At 51.7% G+C, this 17,081-nt stretch overlaps 1 protein-coding gene across 3 annotated transcripts in view; it reads left to right on the forward strand.

Annotated features, from left to right (window-relative positions):
* The window catches only part of TEAD4 (TEA domain transcription factor 4), a 67,100-nt gene extending 50,263 nt beyond the window's left edge, over window positions 1-16,837 (forward strand). For all 3 annotated transcript variants that reach the window (XM_011217300.3, XM_011217312.3, XM_034645022.1), the window contains 3 exons: window positions 10,560-10,700; window positions 11,404-11,556; window positions 11,669-16,837. In XM_011217300.3, the coding sequence (XP_011215602.3) occupies window positions 10,560-10,700; window positions 11,404-11,556; window positions 11,669-11,782 (408 nt within the window). In that variant the 3' untranslated portion in view covers window positions 11,783-16,837. The remainder of the gene's footprint in view (window positions 1-10,559; window positions 10,701-11,403; window positions 11,557-11,668) is intronic.
* Window positions 16,838-17,081: the final 244 nt, after the last annotated feature.

Below are 17,081 nucleotides of genomic sequence, written 5' to 3' on the forward strand. Positions count from 1 at the left end.
GTTTTAATCCATCCTGGGATGAAAAGTAGGTAATTTTCTTTTCCTTTATCTTATTTTTCAATCAGTGGGTATCAGTAGTTACATTATTAATACCAAGAGGCTTATGTATAATGAGAAGCATCAGATTTTTGTCCCACTCCACCCCAACCCCAGTCGCAATCCCCAGAGGCAATCAGTGTAAATTTTTGCTGTTTGTTCTGGGTTTTGTCTCCTTAGTTCGAAGTCATACCCTTGTATTGCTCTACCTTGGTATGACTGCTAAGACATTACGGACTTACTCTGGTACTGCAGAAAAACTTTAGTGGTGGTATATCACTTTCCCCCTTGTCATCTCAATACTATCGTATCCAGTAAGTTGTATAATTTAATAAAAGCAATAAAATGTTTGTTTTTCTGACCATGCAGATTGACCACCAGAGAGCCAAGAATTATGCTTACTATGTAATTTTGTGTTATAATTAGATTTTATTTCTTGTACAACTTTGTTTTTTCCTACAAATAAATGGCTTTCTTACTTGCATATTTCTAAATAATCCTGTTAAAATTTTACATACTGTTCCATCATAGCCATCATATAAATTTTTTTGAAGAAGTTTTCCCCCAAATGCTCACACCCATCAAATCATTCGTCAGTTTCCCCTTTCTCGTGGAGATTCTCCTCCCGGATGCCTCTGTTCTGGTCCAGTCTGAACTCGTTATTCTCCACCTGCTCTGTGGTTGTCATCTGGAGGCAGCTTTTACTTTCTCCTGTATGGAATCTATGGTTTTCTAGATCTCATATTTCTCTCTGTTTGGTGTCCCTGCTTATTTTGCTGGAAAGCATTCTCTAGTACCTCCCTAAGGAAAAATGTGTGATAGATAAATGTTCAAGTCTTTGCCTGTTGTTTTGTACTTGGTTGATAGTTTGGGTATAGAATCTAAGTCATGAATCATTTTCTCTAAGAATCATTTTTCAATACATTGATCCGTTGTCTTCAAACATGAGTAGTCTGATTACATTCTGATTCTCTGTCCTTTGTTATGTCACTTGGATTTTTTGGGTTTTTTTTTGTTTTGTTTTGTTTTTTTAGTTTTTGTTTTTTATCTCTGAAAATTTTGCATTTCCTTTCTATCCCTTACGTTCTTAAGTTTCACATAGATGAGCTTTGGGATGTATGTGTGTTTTTACTTTCTAATTTTTTCAGCCAGGCACTTTGAATTGTGAGATTAGTATTTCTCAATTTGGGGAAATTTACTTATATTACTTCTTTCTGTCTGTTGGCTCTGTGTTCTTATCCAAGAACCCCTATTAGTCTTATGTTGGATATCCTGGACCTAATCCTCTATGATTTTTACAACTTCTTTGCTGATTTTCCAACTCATTTTCTTGGAGATTTCCTCAACTTTATCTTCTAATTTTTCTGAATTGGTTGAGTGTATCTGAGTACATATCACATAAAAAACCCAGTGTAGTAGTGGTTTATTTTTCTTTCATGTAAAGTAAGTCTGGAGATAGACTGCCCAGGGCTGGTCCAGCAGCTCCTTGAAGTCACGGGAGATCTGGCTCCTCTCCAACTATCTACCATACACAGTGCATGGCTTCTGTCAAGGTCATGGCTTCTGGAGTTCTACTATCATATTTATATTCCAGGCGTCATATTTAGTTCCCTCTATGGAGCTTTCTTGGAAGTCACACACACAATTATGTTGTGTGGTTGCATCTAGCTGCAAAAGAGCCAGGGAAATGTACTCTTTTAGTTGGATAAACTGCCATTCTGAATAAAATTAGGGTTCTATGACTACAGAAGAAGATGGAGGAGTCTTTCGGTTGCTAGTATGTTCATAGTTAAGTTGATGGCATTTTTCCTTCTTAGTGGTTCAGAAGATCATGGTGCATTGTACAGTTAGTGGCTGATTAGATTAATGGAATATGGTGGCATTCTCTGCCCCACCTTAAGTGTCTTCTGTTCCCTTCTGTGTCTTTGTTTCCTTTTCATCCTTTTTTCTCTGTTTTGATGTCTGACAGTCTCTATAATGCTTGGCTGTGTTTTTTGGTCCATAATTTTTTAACAGCTTTATTGTAATATAATTCACCTACTGTATAATTCATTGACTTAAAGTGTATAGTTCAGTGTTTTTTAGTATGTTCTCAGAGTTGTGCAGCCAATCAATTTTAGAACATTTTCATCACCTCCAGAATAAGCCCCATACCCTTTAGCTACTACCTCCTGTGCCCACTTCCCCAGCCTTAGGCAAGCACCAATGCTGTCACCATAGTTTTGCCTTTCTGGACATTTCATATAAATTGGGTCGTACAGTATGTGGTCTTTTGTGTTTGGCTTCTTTCACTTAATGTAATGTTTTCAGTGAATCAGAATTTCATTCCATTTTATGGCTCAGTAATACTCTGTTGCCTGGATATGCCAAATTTTGTTTATCCATTCATCAGCTGGTGGACTTTTGGGTCGTTTCCACCTTGTATGAATAATGCTGCTGTGGACTTCATATACAGGTTTTTGTGTCTCTCTTGGGGAGATGCTTAGGTGTGGAATTGCTAAGTCATACGGCAACTCTTTGCCTTTTTGAGGAAGTGCCAGACTGTTCTCCAAAGTGGCTGCACCATATTACATTCTCACCAGTAGTTATATGGGGGTCCCTGCTTCTCCACATCCCTGCCAACAATTGATATTTTCCGTGGTTATACCCATCCTAGTGGGTATGAAGTGGAATCCCTTGTGGTTTTGATTTACATTTCCTTATGCTTATTGGTGACTTGTATCTTCTTTGGATGAATGTCTATTGAGTTCCCTTGCCGATTTTTTTTTTAAAGATTTTATTTATTTATTTGACAGAGACAGCCAGCAAGAGAGGGAACACAAGTAAGGGGAGTGGGAGAGGAAGAAGCAGGCTCCTAGTGGAGGAGCCTGATGTGGGGCTCGATCCCAGAACGCCGGGATGACGCCCTGAGTGGAGGGCAGACGCTTAACGACTGCACCACCCAGGCCCCCCACCCTTGCTGATTTTTAAGTTGGGTTGTGTTTTATTTGTATGGAGTTAGGAGCTTACATATTATAGATAGAAGTCCCTTATTAGATGTGTGGTTTGGAGATACCCTCTCCTAGTCCGTCAGCTCTTTTCACGTTCTTGATAGTTGATATCAAGTGTCCTTTGAAGCATAGAAGGTTTTCATTTTGATGAAGTCTGATGGATTCTTTCTTTTGTTGTTTGTTCCATGTCTGTATTTAATAGTGATTGGGAGCTCTGTGTACATGGTGGGACTTGTCACCTGGTGGGCTTCACCTTAAGGTGCTTAGGGTTGAAGAGCCATCTGGTTTTTTTGAGGGAACCAGTAAATGTCAGTATGTTTATTAGACCCCCTCCCTTTTTTTTCTTGGGGTGGTTCAGTTTCTCCAGAGAAGACTTCTTGAATTACGCCCTTGGAAGGGATATATACTTGGTCACTGCATCCAAGGCATGGGGCAGCAGGGAGGGCTGGAGATCCAAGCATTTCTTATTCAGTTTTCACTCAGTTCTCTCTCCGCGTCTCTGACCTGCCCAGGGTCCCTGAAACCTGATGCCCTCCTGTTTATTTTCTGATGGTTATTTGTTGGTCTTCTGCTGAAGGGTGGGAGAGGTGGGCCTGGAGGCCTGACCACTCTTGATACAACCTTTCCATCAGTCTCACCTTTCCGTCCGTCTCTGGTATGAAGCTGTGCCTTCCCTGCTGGCACTATCCCGGCCCCTCCAGGCCTGAGCCCCTCAGGGCTTCTCTCCAGCATGCGGGCTCACTTCTTATCTCTAAGCCCTCTGAAGGCGCTTTGAGGCTTTGATTCCGTTTGCAGCCTTTAGCCTTCTTGAATTTGTGGAACACTCTTGCCAGTGTGGTTTTGCCTCCACTTGCTTCATCTTTATGGTGCAGTGCATTAATAAAAGTTCTTTGCTCTCATTGCCAGTTGGTTCCCTGGAAGGGGAAGAAACGAGCTTGTATGGTCAGTCTCCCATTTTAAGCAGATGTCCTGGGAAGCAGTATTAACGGGAGCATCCCCTCTTGCAGATTGGTAGTCCTTGTATGGCATGCTGGGTTGAGAAGATCTATAGGGAGAAGGTTCCGGATTGACTAGTGATGACTGCCATGGGTGTAGCCGTGGGGGCAGATAGTGGCACATGTGCGACATACTTGCCATCCCTTCTCTTTAGGTAATGAGGAATCACTGAAGGTTTTCGAACTGGGCAAGACGCGGCCAGAGTTGTCCTGAGTTGGGTCAGTCAACCATCCAGCCTGGAAGTGAGGAGGAGGCTGATCTAGTTTAGGTCAGGCAGGCGTGTCAGCCTCTTCAGGACCTCGGCCAGAGAGGCTGGCCTTGAGAGTTTGATGTATGGGGCAGGATGTATGGGGCAGGATGTCTTTGATGTATGGGGCAGGATGTCTTTTGTCGGGAGGAGCTTAACCCACTTCACTTCCCTGTTTCCTCTCCCCACGCTCCCTTTCAGCCCCGGACACGAAGTTGGAACTAAGGGGCTTCGCCGTGGGCAGCTGTTAGCAGTGTCACCGTGCAGCCCGTGGTGGTAACTCCCGTTTCCTGCTGTACATCTGGGGAGGCTCCTGGCCTTTCCTTTGGGGAAGCCTGCACCCTCTCTTGAGTGCTCCTTCCCCCAGGCCCCGAAGCCAGTCCAGGCTTAGCCTTGACTTGGAAGAAGGAGCTTGGGGAAGTGATTTGTGATTCTTTCTCAGCACTGGGTTGTAATTCTGGATCAGAAGGAAGGCCTGGTTGGCAGGAGGCATTTGTGGGAATAGTACCCGGGGCGGGGGTGAATCTGGGGCCTTTTTCACTAGCTCCCGCCTTCTTTTAGTTGGTAGTAATATTCTGTATTCTAGCCACTATCCAGATGAAGACCATCCTAGGCCTCTCATTTTGCAAAGGGAGGGACACTGAGGCATGGAGTAAGCAAGGGCCTGGCTTTGAGACACCCAGCCAGGGTAAGCCTCTTTCCTTTAGTCGTTGTTGTGATATAGATGTTGTGACGTAGGTCAGGGCATTTGGTGGAAGGTCACACCAGGCACCGTTCATCACTTCACACATAGCATGTTTCATGCTTGCCGCAGCACTGAAGGCAGGTTCAGCTGACAGCCTCATCCTCTAGAGGGGAAGCTGAGGCACAGAGTGGCAAGGTGACTGGCCAGGGTCAAACCCAGTTCATAGCAGCAGAATGGAGATTCACACTCAGTGTGTCTCTAGGGTGTGTGCTTGGAACCAGGACACGGAACTGTCCGACCTAACGGAGTGCCTGGGGTGCCCTCCATGCGGGGTCCTGTGCTCCCCCTCCTCCTGCTGGAGAAGGCTCTGCATTGCCTAAGAAAGTGTCCGCAAGGCCCGGAGGAACAGCAGATAGTGGTAGTGTGCAGATGGTAGACTGAACCGTGCGCCCCACGTAGAGTCGGGCGGTTGGGCTTCTTGGGTTTTCTAGAGCCCAGACTTCCTTTCCAGAAAATGAGGAGGATTGTCCTGCCTGAAGGTGAGAGTGGGCAGGTAGGGAAAAGGAATTAGAATGTTTGTCTCCAACCTTGCTTGTGGCCCACATCCCCTCCTTCCTTCTGAATTTTTCAGGGAGGTTGGACGTAGGGGTGGATGAGAGAAGGGAATGGAGTGGACGATTGGTGCTGAGGAAATCGGTCTGGTCGGTTCCCTGTGTGGCCTCCGTGCTCTGCCCGTGGGCTGTGCACACAACCCTGCTGTGTGGACCCGACACAGCCCTTGCCTTCCAGAAGCTCCCATTCCAAGTGGGAGGGTCTGGAGCAGATCTCAGGGTCCTGGGGCAATAAACAGAACCCAGATATAGGGGAGCGTGGTGGGCTATAAGTAGGGCCCTTCTGGTGTGTCCGGGGGGAGCAGGGGAGCAGGAGTGGGCTCCAGCTGGGACGTAGAGGCTCTTGTCTCTGCTCTGCTGCTCAAGAGCTGTGGCCTGAGTGAAGCTCAGCTTCTCTGGGCCCTTTTGTCCATCTGAACAGTCAGCAGTTCTGTCCTTGAGGGCCTGCAGGAGGCTGTGTCTCTGAGGACCCTGAGGTACCCCTGCCCCTTGCTTGAGCCCCTAGAGCCAGGCCTTCTCTGCAGACCAGACACTTGGTCAGGGTGAGGACGGGTGAAATCAGAGATGGGGGCATGTCAGTGGCCAGGGCTCCTTGGCAGTCATCCGGTCCCTCCTATGTGGGGAGGGCAGAGGCACCAGGGAGGTACAAAGCTGTGATGGGGGAAGAAAGAACTGCTCCTGTTTGCTAAGCATGAGCTTTTTGGTCAGCCATGGGGTCCTCACAGCCAGCTCTGACGTTCCCAGCCATCTGGAACCCTCTTCTCCTGCGCCCTGGCCTGGCCACTTCCTCCCTTGCCATCGGCTGTCATGAGGCCGGCCACACACAATTAGAAAGGAAAGCTGCTCAGACAAGGAAACAAAGCCGCCTCCCCCGAAGCCTTCCCTTCTTTTCCAGCCTGGCCATGTTCTCGGCCCCACCCAGGCCTTGAGCATGCATGCTGGGGAGTTGACCAGGGCCCTCTTGGAATGGAAGGAGGACTTTGATGTCCCCAACGCAGCCTCCTAGCCCATCCCCATTGAAAGTTATGGTTCTCTTGACGGGATGGCGGTCATATTTCCTAGGCTGCTGGCTGCGGGCTGCGGGCACAAGTCGTTTCCAGCTGGAACTGGCATGGGGTGCAGGAGGGCTTGAGTTGTGAGGCTGTGCCCTGTTGGATGGGACATAAAGGGTCTGGGGCAGGGACTGAGAAGCTGAATTCTCTCCCTCCTTCCCCGCAACATGTGGGACCAGCTGGGGCCACGTCTGTCCTCAGGGCAGGGGAGGGGGGGCTCTTGGACAGTGATGGCTGTTAACGCCAGTCTGCAAATTGAAAATGCTGGGCAGAGGTGAGCTGAGGGCTCAGAGGGAGTACCCCAGACCGGCCCCCATCCCAGCCTGCTGCTCCCTTTGGGCCCTGACATTTCTCCCAGGCACACACCAGCACATGACAATGAATCTGAGCCCCTCCAGCCCCCACTCTGGGCTGCGGCTGTCTCGGCTCATCTGTCAGTCACCCGATCCCCCACACCTGTTCCAGGCCCCGCCTGGGCGGCCCACCCGCACCACAGCTATGAATAGGGTGGAGGGAGGAGAGCGTGGGGGCATTCAGAGGGCAGGAGGGCGGGGGGGGGCAGCCTTCCTCTTCGGCGGAGAAAGAGAGGCCAAGCGCATTAGAGTGAGGGGGTGCAGGGGTGGACAGGAAGTGTGTGAAGTGTGGCTGCGGGAGAGGGGTGGGGGAGCAGTCAGCAGAATGGGGCACTGGGGACAAGATGAGGTGCCGGGCGGGGCTTGTCCGTTTCACTGGCTGCATCCTCTGGCTCTGTGGTGCAGCCATGGAGCAGGCCCTAGGGCAGACTTTGGATGGTCATCTGTGAGAGGTTTCTCTCTCTCCCACTACCTCCTTATCTCTCTCCCTCTCTCTGTACCACTTAAACACCATCACACTTACGCTACTTGCTGTCCCACAAGTTGCGAATTTCTTGACAGCAGGGACAACGTGTCAGCCTCTTTGGGCCCTGCTCCCCTTGGCAGTGCTGGGCTGGGGCAGGATAAGTAGGTGATTGAGGGATGGAAGGGCCAGGTGAGTGGGAGGCTAGGACCAAGACCTGTGTGTGTGTTGGGGGTGGGTGGTGATGCTGGGCTCACCTCTTTTCTCAGTGCCACCCAGAGGTGAGAGGTTGAACAGTCACAGGCAGCCTTCATTACAGGCCCACCTCCCCCCAGCTGTGGCCCAGGCCCTGGGGGAGCTTAGTTCTTGCTGGCAGGGTGCTTACCATCTGGAAGGGGCCAAGGCCATCTGAACAGATCCTGGCAGCACAAGGTGATGAAGGGCATGGCATGTCCAGGGCGCTGCGAGGGTGCTAAGCAGCTGTGACCTTTGTGTGCTGGGGAGAACCTGGGAGGGATTGGGCCAGTCCTGCCCAGCCCTGGTGCACAGCGTTTTCAATGGCATACGAACAAATATTTCTTCTTTAATAGTTATGCAGTTATTATCACAGAAAAAATAGAATCCGTGACTGATTTCGTGGATAACCTTGCTTAGCATGGACTTAAGGAATGAGTGGTTTTAAGAGAAAGTAGTAGGGGCAGAGGAGGGTCTGTGGTAGGTGCTCTGCAGGTGTGCCATTAATGGAGAGGACCCCAGCAGTGGCTGTAGTCTGAGAGCCATCATTTCATGCCCTGGCCTTTCCGCTTGGCTGGCACCCACCCTCCGTGTTCAGGTGCCTGCCCTTCCCAGGCGGCCAGGCTTCCTGCCAGCTCTTTTTCACGCTTCTGCCCTGTGCTTCTAGCTGCAGCATACTTTGAGCAAAGTGTTCCTTTTTAAAGAAGTCTGGCAAACTTAGTCTCCCAGGAGGAGCATGTGACTTAGCAGGGAAAATAGACGGAGAGCTGGATTTTGGTCCCAGTTCACCTTATACTGAACTGTAAAGCCTTGTGCCAGTCCCAGCTGCCCTTAATTCCCAGCCCAGCGAGTCCTGGTCTACCCTGGCCAGCACTCAGGGCCACCCTCTCCTTGCCCAGCTCCATGCCCCCCTCGAGTGGAGACGGAGGCCAGCCGGGGCTGGGATGCGACGTGTTTACGACACTGCTGTTTATTTCAGGGGCTGAGCCTGGACTTGAATGTAGCTGTAATTCCTTGTTTTCCTGTCTTCCTAGCGGCCTCATTAAAACCATTGCAGAGTGCACTAAATCTATGCCATTCGATTCACCGTGAGTTTTCTCATCATGAAAGTTAACACATCCTCATTGTGTTCCATAACCTGCTTTTTTTTTCACTCAGCAATTATTGCAGTCAATTCACAATAGTGAACACAGGTCCTTCTCAACATTTTTTGTAGCTGCATAATATTTCTATTGTGCTGTAAGACATTTAACGGCCCCCACCAGTCTAGAGAATGTTCTTGCTCTTGGAAAACGTCTTTCCCAAAAGGAGAGAAACATTATGACTGAGCATCCCCTAATGGCCAGTAACAGAACTGCCTGGTGCCTGGCTCTGAAAGGTGCCAGAACCTTCCCGGGGTTCTGGGGAGCCCCCTGTTTTTGCGCAGAGGAGTCCTTGGTGTCAGGTTTTGTAACAGCGCCTGGAGCTTCTCCTGCATTGGGAGGGCTGCAGTCTGGGCCCAGCTCAGCAGTGATTTCAGGCTGCTTGTGTAGGCGGGAGCAGAAACTGCACCTTCAGACTAAGCCTTTTTAAATCTGTGCATTTGTTCTGAGTCCTAAGTTGCTCTTAGCACCCCTGGTTTGGATGGGGTGATTCAGTGTGGGCCTGAGTTCTGGGGATGGGGACCCCTAAGTGGTTTAGGGCTTCAGAAACACAGTGTCTGCCTCAGAGCCGGCAAGGCACTGAATCGTCTCCTCTAATATCTCCCTCCCTCTCCTGTAACTCTGCCACATTCAGTTAAGTGCTGGACTGGGAGCCTGACGACCTGGGGCCCGTCACACGTCAGTTGTGTGGGGTTGGGCTGGGCCTCTGGTCAGGGAGCCTCACTGATCGCACTGAAGCTGACATTCTGCTCTATCCCTCTTGCAGGGGGTGTGTGTGAAATCAGCCATCTTACCCCACCTCTTCTAAGAGGAAAATTTCAAATCAACCCAGCATCCAGCAGGAGGCACGTTAGGCTCTGCTGTCCGCAGAGGAAGAGAAGATGTGTGTTGGGGAACAGCAAGAAGCTGACCTAGAGGACCAGGGGCTCACAAGCTGGGCTGGGGAGTGAGAGTCGTGTTCTCTTACGGCAAGGGCTTCAGTGAGAGGGTTTTAACCGTGGAGGGATGCAGTCAGACTTGTTTTTTGAAGAGAACTCTCAGAGAAGTTAGAGAATGAACCAAAGGGAAGAAGACTGGCATTGAGGGGGATTCGTCTGGAGGCTGAAACAGAGATGTAGAAAGGTCAAGGGTGGCTGGACTCAGTAATGCCCTAAAGATGGCTGAGAGGCCAGCCCCCAGAGCCATTTCCAGAAGAGCACTGGCAGGGTCCAGTGACCAGCTGGACTGGAGGATGAGACAGAGGAGTCCCAGCACCCCCTCCTACTCTCCCCTCCACCAGTCTCCCATTCTGGCTTTCTGTTCCCACGCTTACTGCACCATCAAAATTGACTCTGGAAAGGATCTGACAAATTCATACTAAAATAGAAATGACTGATATAGATTCAGATGTTTGCAGTTTAACAAGAGCAAAGCCTTAGACTATAAAACTTGAATCCTAAAGACAAAGTTGGGGGCCCTAACTGCTGGGTATGTTGGTGCCTAAATGGGTAACAGAGGCTGTGACTAATGCAGGTGACAGTGTTCGTTTGCCATTGTTTAGGCAACACACCCTGACTTTATGCCAGGCCCGGGTGTGGAGAATGTGGAAGCTTTCCAAGATCCTACTCTCCCAGTTCTTTTTAGGCCCTCCTGATGTCTTCCTGGCCCTAGAACCAGGACGGTGGCCCCAGGATTCCCCTCTACTCCACCCAGAGCAGGGCCCCTGCTGACTCATCTGTCCACTGCTTGTCTTCCCTGTGTCTTCCTCCAGGCAGACCTCAACACCAACATCGAGGATGAAGGCAGCTCCTTCTACGGGGTCTCCAGCCAGTATGAGAGTCCGGAGAACATGATAATCACTTGTTCCACCAAGGTCTGCTCTTTTGGCAAGCAGGTGGTAGAGAAAGTGGAGGTAGGAACCCCCCTGCCCCATGTGCTTGTTAGGCCAGGCCCTCCTCTGCCTCAGGCTGCCCTTCATCCTTGTCCCCAGATTTATCTGAGTCTTCCCCTCACACATCTGGCAGTTCTTGGTAGCCCACCTCATGTCCAGCACAACCAAATGTAGGCTGGTACCAGGGACGAGACCGTGCCCATCCCGGGCTTCCCAGCCCTGGCTGCCCCTGCGGTCATCTGGGGGCTCTGGAGACGCACCAGGGCCTGCAGCCCGCCCCGCAGCAGTAGTAGCGTATAAAATGCTCTTCGAGTTATTTTTAATTAAATGTTGATTTTGAGATAATTACGGCTCCACACACAGTGCAGTTGTCACCCCGTGTCCCCTTCATCTGGCAACATCTTGCAGAGCTAGAGTATCACTGGCACCCGGGAAATTGACATCGATGCAGCCCAGCAGTCTGGTTCAGATGTCACCTGCTTCCATGCACTCGTGCCTGTTAGCGTGTGTTCGTGTGCAGCCAGGACTGAGGCACCACTCTGTCCCATCTTGCCTAGTGCCACTGCGCTTAGGTCCTTGAGCTCCCTCCTCCTCGACCTGGTCTGCCCGTCACTGACGGGGGGGTTGACAGTGAGTGGGTTGTGGAGCTTCCCCAGAGAGCTGGGCCGGGGCTGGAAGTGATCGAGAGAGATTCTAAGCCCCCGCTGCCCCCTGGGTCCTGCAGACAGAGTATGCCCGCTATGAGAACGGCCACTACTCGTACCGCATTCATCGGTCCCCGCTCTGCGAGTACATGATCAATTTCATCCACAAGCTGAAGCACCTGCCCGAGAAGTACATGATGAACAGCGTGCTGGAGAATTTCACCATCCTGCAGGTGGGTGTGGGGGCCTACAGGTGTGCGGCGGGACGGGATCGGTGGGTCGAGCAAATGGCATGCCCCTGTTTGGGGCTTTGGCTCTAACTGTCGTCTCTTTCATCACTGGCAGGTGGTCACCAACAGAGACACGCAGGAGACGCTGCTGTGCGTTGCGTATGTCTTTGAGGTGTCGGCCAGCGAGCACGGGGCTCAGCACCATATCTACCGGCTGGTGAAAGAATAAGAGACTCAGGGAGCAGGGAGGGGGGAAGAGACGTCGTGTGTGCAGGGACATGGGGAGGGGATCTGCAGGGGCAGCCCCCTGAAGTGCCAGGAGAGCCAAGAGGTCCTGACTCTTCCTATGCAGGGACAAACTGTGCCTGAACCTGCAGTGCCCAACCCCAAATAAACCCAAGATGGTGTGTATTTTCAGAGGACCTGATCTGGCTTCTGAGCCTCGGGAGGGGCTGCGGGAGAAAGGGGGACAGACTGGGAAGCAGGCCAGAAGCAGCCCCAGAGCCCCCTGATGGACTCAGCCAGGAACATCACCAGACGCAGAAGCTCCGGGTGGGCTGGCTCCTGTGCTGCCACTCGAGCCCTGCACTGTGCTGCCAGCCACGCCGGGGGGCTGGGGGCTGGCTCGTGGGCTCCGTTCTCTGCATCCCACCTGGGCCCCCGCAGGGACTCGTGCATGGTGTCCTGGCCACCTCTGTTGACCCGGCCCCAGGACAGCGAACAGCAGGGCTCGGTCCAGCCCAGGAGTTGGGTTTGAGGTGTGGAGGTGACAGTTACTGGAAAGGCTGGAAGGGGACACAGTCAGAATTCTCTAGATAGTTTTCATCCATCCCCAGTGGGAGTGGATTCCATAGCCAGGAGCTTGAGACAGGGAGAGTAGGAGTGGCGGCACTGAGGCCAGCTTATGGAGTTTAGGTGGTGAGGCTGGTGTCACGCAGCATCCTTTGTGGGGGGGTGAAGGCCAAGAAAGGGGGTCAGAGGTCTGGAGTGGACCAGTGGTCTCTAAGACCACCCAGTTCTGATGTTCTGTGAGTCCTACCTCAGGCTCCCTCCCAGCCAGGGTGCCTGCTAGGTGGTGACTGCCTCGGAGCGAGCCCCGGCTGTCCACTCCCTCCCTAGACAGTAGTCGTTTCTGTGTGCCCTGTGGATGGAGGAGGGGTGGAACCCACCCTGGCCTCAAGGGAACCAGTGAAGGGTTCCCTGGTTTATCTCTTTGGAGGACTGTGCGGGCTTAGGGTTTTGGTGGTCCTGGCTTTAGTCTGGCTGTCTGACCTTGGGCAGATTTCTCCACCAGTCTGAGCCTTGGTGTCCTTTGCTCTCCATAAAGGGGAGGGCAATAGCACCTACCTTAGAAGGCCTTAGTGAGAAAAAGAGCTCATGTCTGTAAAGTGCCTAGTGCAAGAGGCACTAAATAAATGTTATTATAATTAGTTTTTCCCTCTCCTCCCTCAGGGAGGCCTGGGTCTGGCTCTTTGCTGCCATCTAGTGGCCCTCATGTCACCTTTATGGGAACCGTGATTCCAGAAGCTTGGAGCAGAAAGAGAATGAAGATTCAACCTGCAGGTTTACTTTGTGCCCAGCACTCAGGGAGATATTATATGGGAATAGAAAAGTGAGTAAGACAGCATCTAGGAGGTGTTATGGAATGGTGGTTAGGATCAAGGGCTTGAGTCAGACAGCTAGGATGGAAATCCTGGCACTCAGCCACTGAGTAGCTTTGTGGCCTTGGGGCAAGTTACTTAATTTCACTGTGCCTCAGTTTCCCCATCTGTAAAATGGGTATAATAAGAGTACCTACCTCGTATATGTAGAGTGCCTAGAATAGTGCCAAGCACATAAATGTGTTCGATAAATATACATTGTTATTAATAGCAGGAGCTTGCAGTCTAAAAGGTCAGATTGAAGAACTCCTCAGTGGGGTTGGCTGATCCTCGCAGAAACTGGAGTTCAGAGGTGGGCGAGAGCAGGGTGTGGAAGATCCAGGGAAGAGGTTGCAATGGAGAGGGGCTGCCCCATAGAGGATGGGTAGTGTTTAGATAAGCAGATGGACCGAAGGCTGGCCAGCATTCCAGATGGGGAAAAGAAGCCAGCTATCCAGTATCCTGCCCTCACAGGCCAAGACTGCCTCTTCTCATCAAAAAGCGATTTTAACCAAAAGCCTCTGGACTGCTGCTAGACCTCGTGCCAAGTTGCGTAACTCCACTGTATGTGGGGTCGGCTCTCATCAGAAGATGTGCTGTGGAGGTGGGGTGTGGGGTCTGGGAGGCGCTGAGCAGATGGCATGTGCTCACATGCCCACAGGCAGGTTTGTGTAAGGCTCTCCCACCCCTCCCCGGTCACTGTCACAACCCTCGCCCTCTCCTCACCTCTACCCTTGGGCTGTTTGGATAAGGGGAACTCAGATGCTCACCCTCTGGCTTGACTGCGAACCTTCAGGCAAATACTCATGAAGGACGTGTGAGCAGCCCGTTGGCCGTGGCACATGCATGCGTTAAGGAGATGATCTTTTGCATTATGGGTGGGAACGAGTCGGTGCAGATGTTGGGGCCAGGTGTGAGCTGTGCGTTTTCCCTTCTCTTCAGGAGCTGACCTCAGTAGCCTCATGGAAGGTCACGTACTTAGAGCTGTAAGTTCCAGACCAGTAAGCCATGGGGAATGCAGGCGTGGCTGCCTACCCCACCCCGGTACAGTGCGGAGTGTGGACATGGGGGCCAGTGGGAGCCCTGACCTGGCCCACCGCTCTTGCAGGCTTGTGGGGCACTCATCTGCGCGCTCGGAGTCGGGCGCCCTTCCCTGCCGTTAGGCCTTGGCACTGCATGTGCTGCTGGCCGGTTGTGCCCCGCCCTCTTCTCCTGCTGGAGAACTGTTCCTCATTCTTCAAGGGCCGGTGTGCGGTCACCCCTTCTCATGTGGAAGCGTTAGTCACACCTGTCCTTGTGTGGCCGAAGCCTGCCGTTCCTGACCCAGAACATGGGCATCTCTGTCACCTCTCCTAATCCTCAGCCAGTGGGGGCTGTGCTGTCCCCATCTGAAGGATGCAGAAAGTGGGGCACAGGGAAGTGAACTAACTTGCTGAGAGTATTAATGTGTTTATTCATTCAGTTAGCAACTGTTTACTTAACTTCTGCTCCTTGCAGGGCACTGGGAAGGTCTCACTGACCCAGACAGACGGAAGTCCTCAGGGAGCGATGTTTCATTGAGGAAGAAAACAAAGTGAGCAAGTAACAGGCCATGCAGACTGTGACAAATGCTTTCAAGGCAGAGGGGTGCTGACGTTGAGAGTCACTGGGGAAGCCTCGCAGGCCTGGGGAAGGGAGGGGAAGGCATTCTGAGGAGAGACTGGGAGGTGTGGATGCGGGCAGGTGCAGGGAGGAAGGTGTGTGCCAGGTACAGAGAGTGAGAGCTGTATGGGCTAAGGTACAGGGGCGACAGGGGTTAGATCCTGCCTGGGCTGGCTGTCCAGACCTGGGGGTGAGGGGGCGGGGGAAGCGACCCAGCTCCCTCCCCAGCCCAGCACCCCCTTGCTTGGCAAGGACTTTGGATTTTACTCCATGTGAAGGGAGGTCCTGGAAGTGTTTGAAGCAAGGGACTGAGTCTTTTCGATCGTTAATCTTTGATTTTTTTTTTTTTTTTAAGAAATTATTGCTGGGGCTGCTGGGGTCCACAGAGAGCATGCTTAATTGGCTGCTTCTGAATCTGTCTTTCCTCCCAGACTCAGGTCTGTGGGTGGAGACTGTAGCTTCCTTGGTCTGTTACTTTGTGTAAACTAAACACCGCATCTGGAACATAGCAGGTGCTCAGTAAACGTTCACTGAAGGAGTGCACGTGTACAAGGCAGCATGATCCATGCCGTTGGGGTCCAGGTGGTGAGTAGGGCCCTGAGCCCATGAGTGGAGCCCTTTGCCCTCCTGACATGTCTACAGCTAGGAGGGAGCGTGGTTGAGATCGGGACGTGGAAACAGACTGCTTGTCTGACCGTGACTGAGCAGACTGCCTCAGTGGCCACCAGCGAACTTCCATGGAGTGGGATGAGAACCCCACACAGAAGGACCTTAGGGTGTGTGTGCGTGCACGTGTGTAGATACCAGCTCTGCCCTTTCAGGACTAAAGCCAGTGGAGGAAGGATCAAGGGGCAGCCATGGCTCAGGCCGCTCAGATTGTGTGTGCTTAGTCTGTCACCGGCTTCCTCTCCCCCGCTGTAGGCTTCAGAGGACAGCAGGCAGGGTGCTGATGGGGCTGGAGGGAGGAGGGCAGGCAGCTCAGAGAAGCAGGGGTGGGGGCAGCAGGGAGCTCCTGATGGCCCGTGGCGCTGGGCCTGGCGCGAGGCTCTGTTGGTTCAGGGGTGCTTACCTGGGCTAAACCTGCACAGAGGGGGCGTGAGAGATAGAGCAGCAATGTGTTTCACCTCGGGGGCAGGGGTAGCCAGTGCTCGCTGTGTCCGACCTCTTCCGTTGTCTGCTATGTCAGCTCCAGAAAGGAAAACAAACTTTCCCCCTTTGGGACCTAAATTGATACAGGAGTTGTTCTTAAGAAGCCGAATTGGCTGCTGCTAAGTTTCGAGATCTTGTGCAAATAACTCACCCTCTCAGACCTTCATGACCCCGCCTGTGAAATGGGAATAAAATGGCTTTGACTTCAGGTTGCTCTTGGGAGAAAGGTGACGGCCCGAGCTGACGGTGAGCACTCAGTGAATGGTGATAACTTAGGTGTGTTAAAACCTGCCCTGACTCTGCTCTTTCCACCCCTAACAGACACACACTCGCACAGACACGTGCACACACACACACACACACACACACACACACACACACTTTAATAGAAAAAACACAAGCTCTGCTCTGATGTCCCCCAGAGCCCACAAGGAGGCCTTTGGCTCTCAGTTTCGTGGGAACTCTCCAGCACAGGGACAGTGCTTAGACTTTCGTCCTCAGGTCTCAGAAACGGGGAAGGAAGTGTTCTTAACTGAGAAGATAACTTTGTGACCCATGAGGGGAAGGAGGAGGCCCCAGGGAAGGGTCTCGAAAGGGAGCACGAGCAAATGGTGGTCTAAGCCACTGTGAATAAGAGACTGTCTGGAATTTGGATTTGTTTACATCCTGAGAGAGGACGGGAGAGGTGGTCCAGCACCTTTGTAGAACTCTGGAGCCCAGTTGGCGGGGGGCTAAAGGTCTTTTTATTTTTAAGCTCATGGATATCTAATATTCAACTTTAAGTTTTTGTATTTTTGCTATGTAACCCCCCTTTGTCTCCCCAAATCTTCAGTAAAGTCTGCTACCTACACAAAGGCCTTTGTGCGAGTGGTTTTTTTTTTTTTTATGGAATTGAGAGTCTCCTCTGTGAATGGAGCCCCGAGACAGCAGTGGCAGCACAGTGGAGGCAAGGAGGCAGCCTCCACTGAACCCTATCCGTGGGAGCAGGAACTCGGAGCTCACGTGAACCACCCCCCGGCCAGCCCAGTCCCTCCCAAGAGAGTAGAGAGCCCTAGGGGGTGCCTGCAAACATGGGGTAAGGTTCAGGCCTGTGCCATT

Source organism: Ailuropoda melanoleuca, chromosome 16 (assembly GCF_002007445.2).
Source record: "Ailuropoda melanoleuca isolate Jingjing chromosome 16, ASM200744v2, whole genome shotgun sequence".
NCBI lineage: Eukaryota > Metazoa > Chordata > Mammalia > Carnivora > Ursidae > Ailuropoda > Ailuropoda melanoleuca.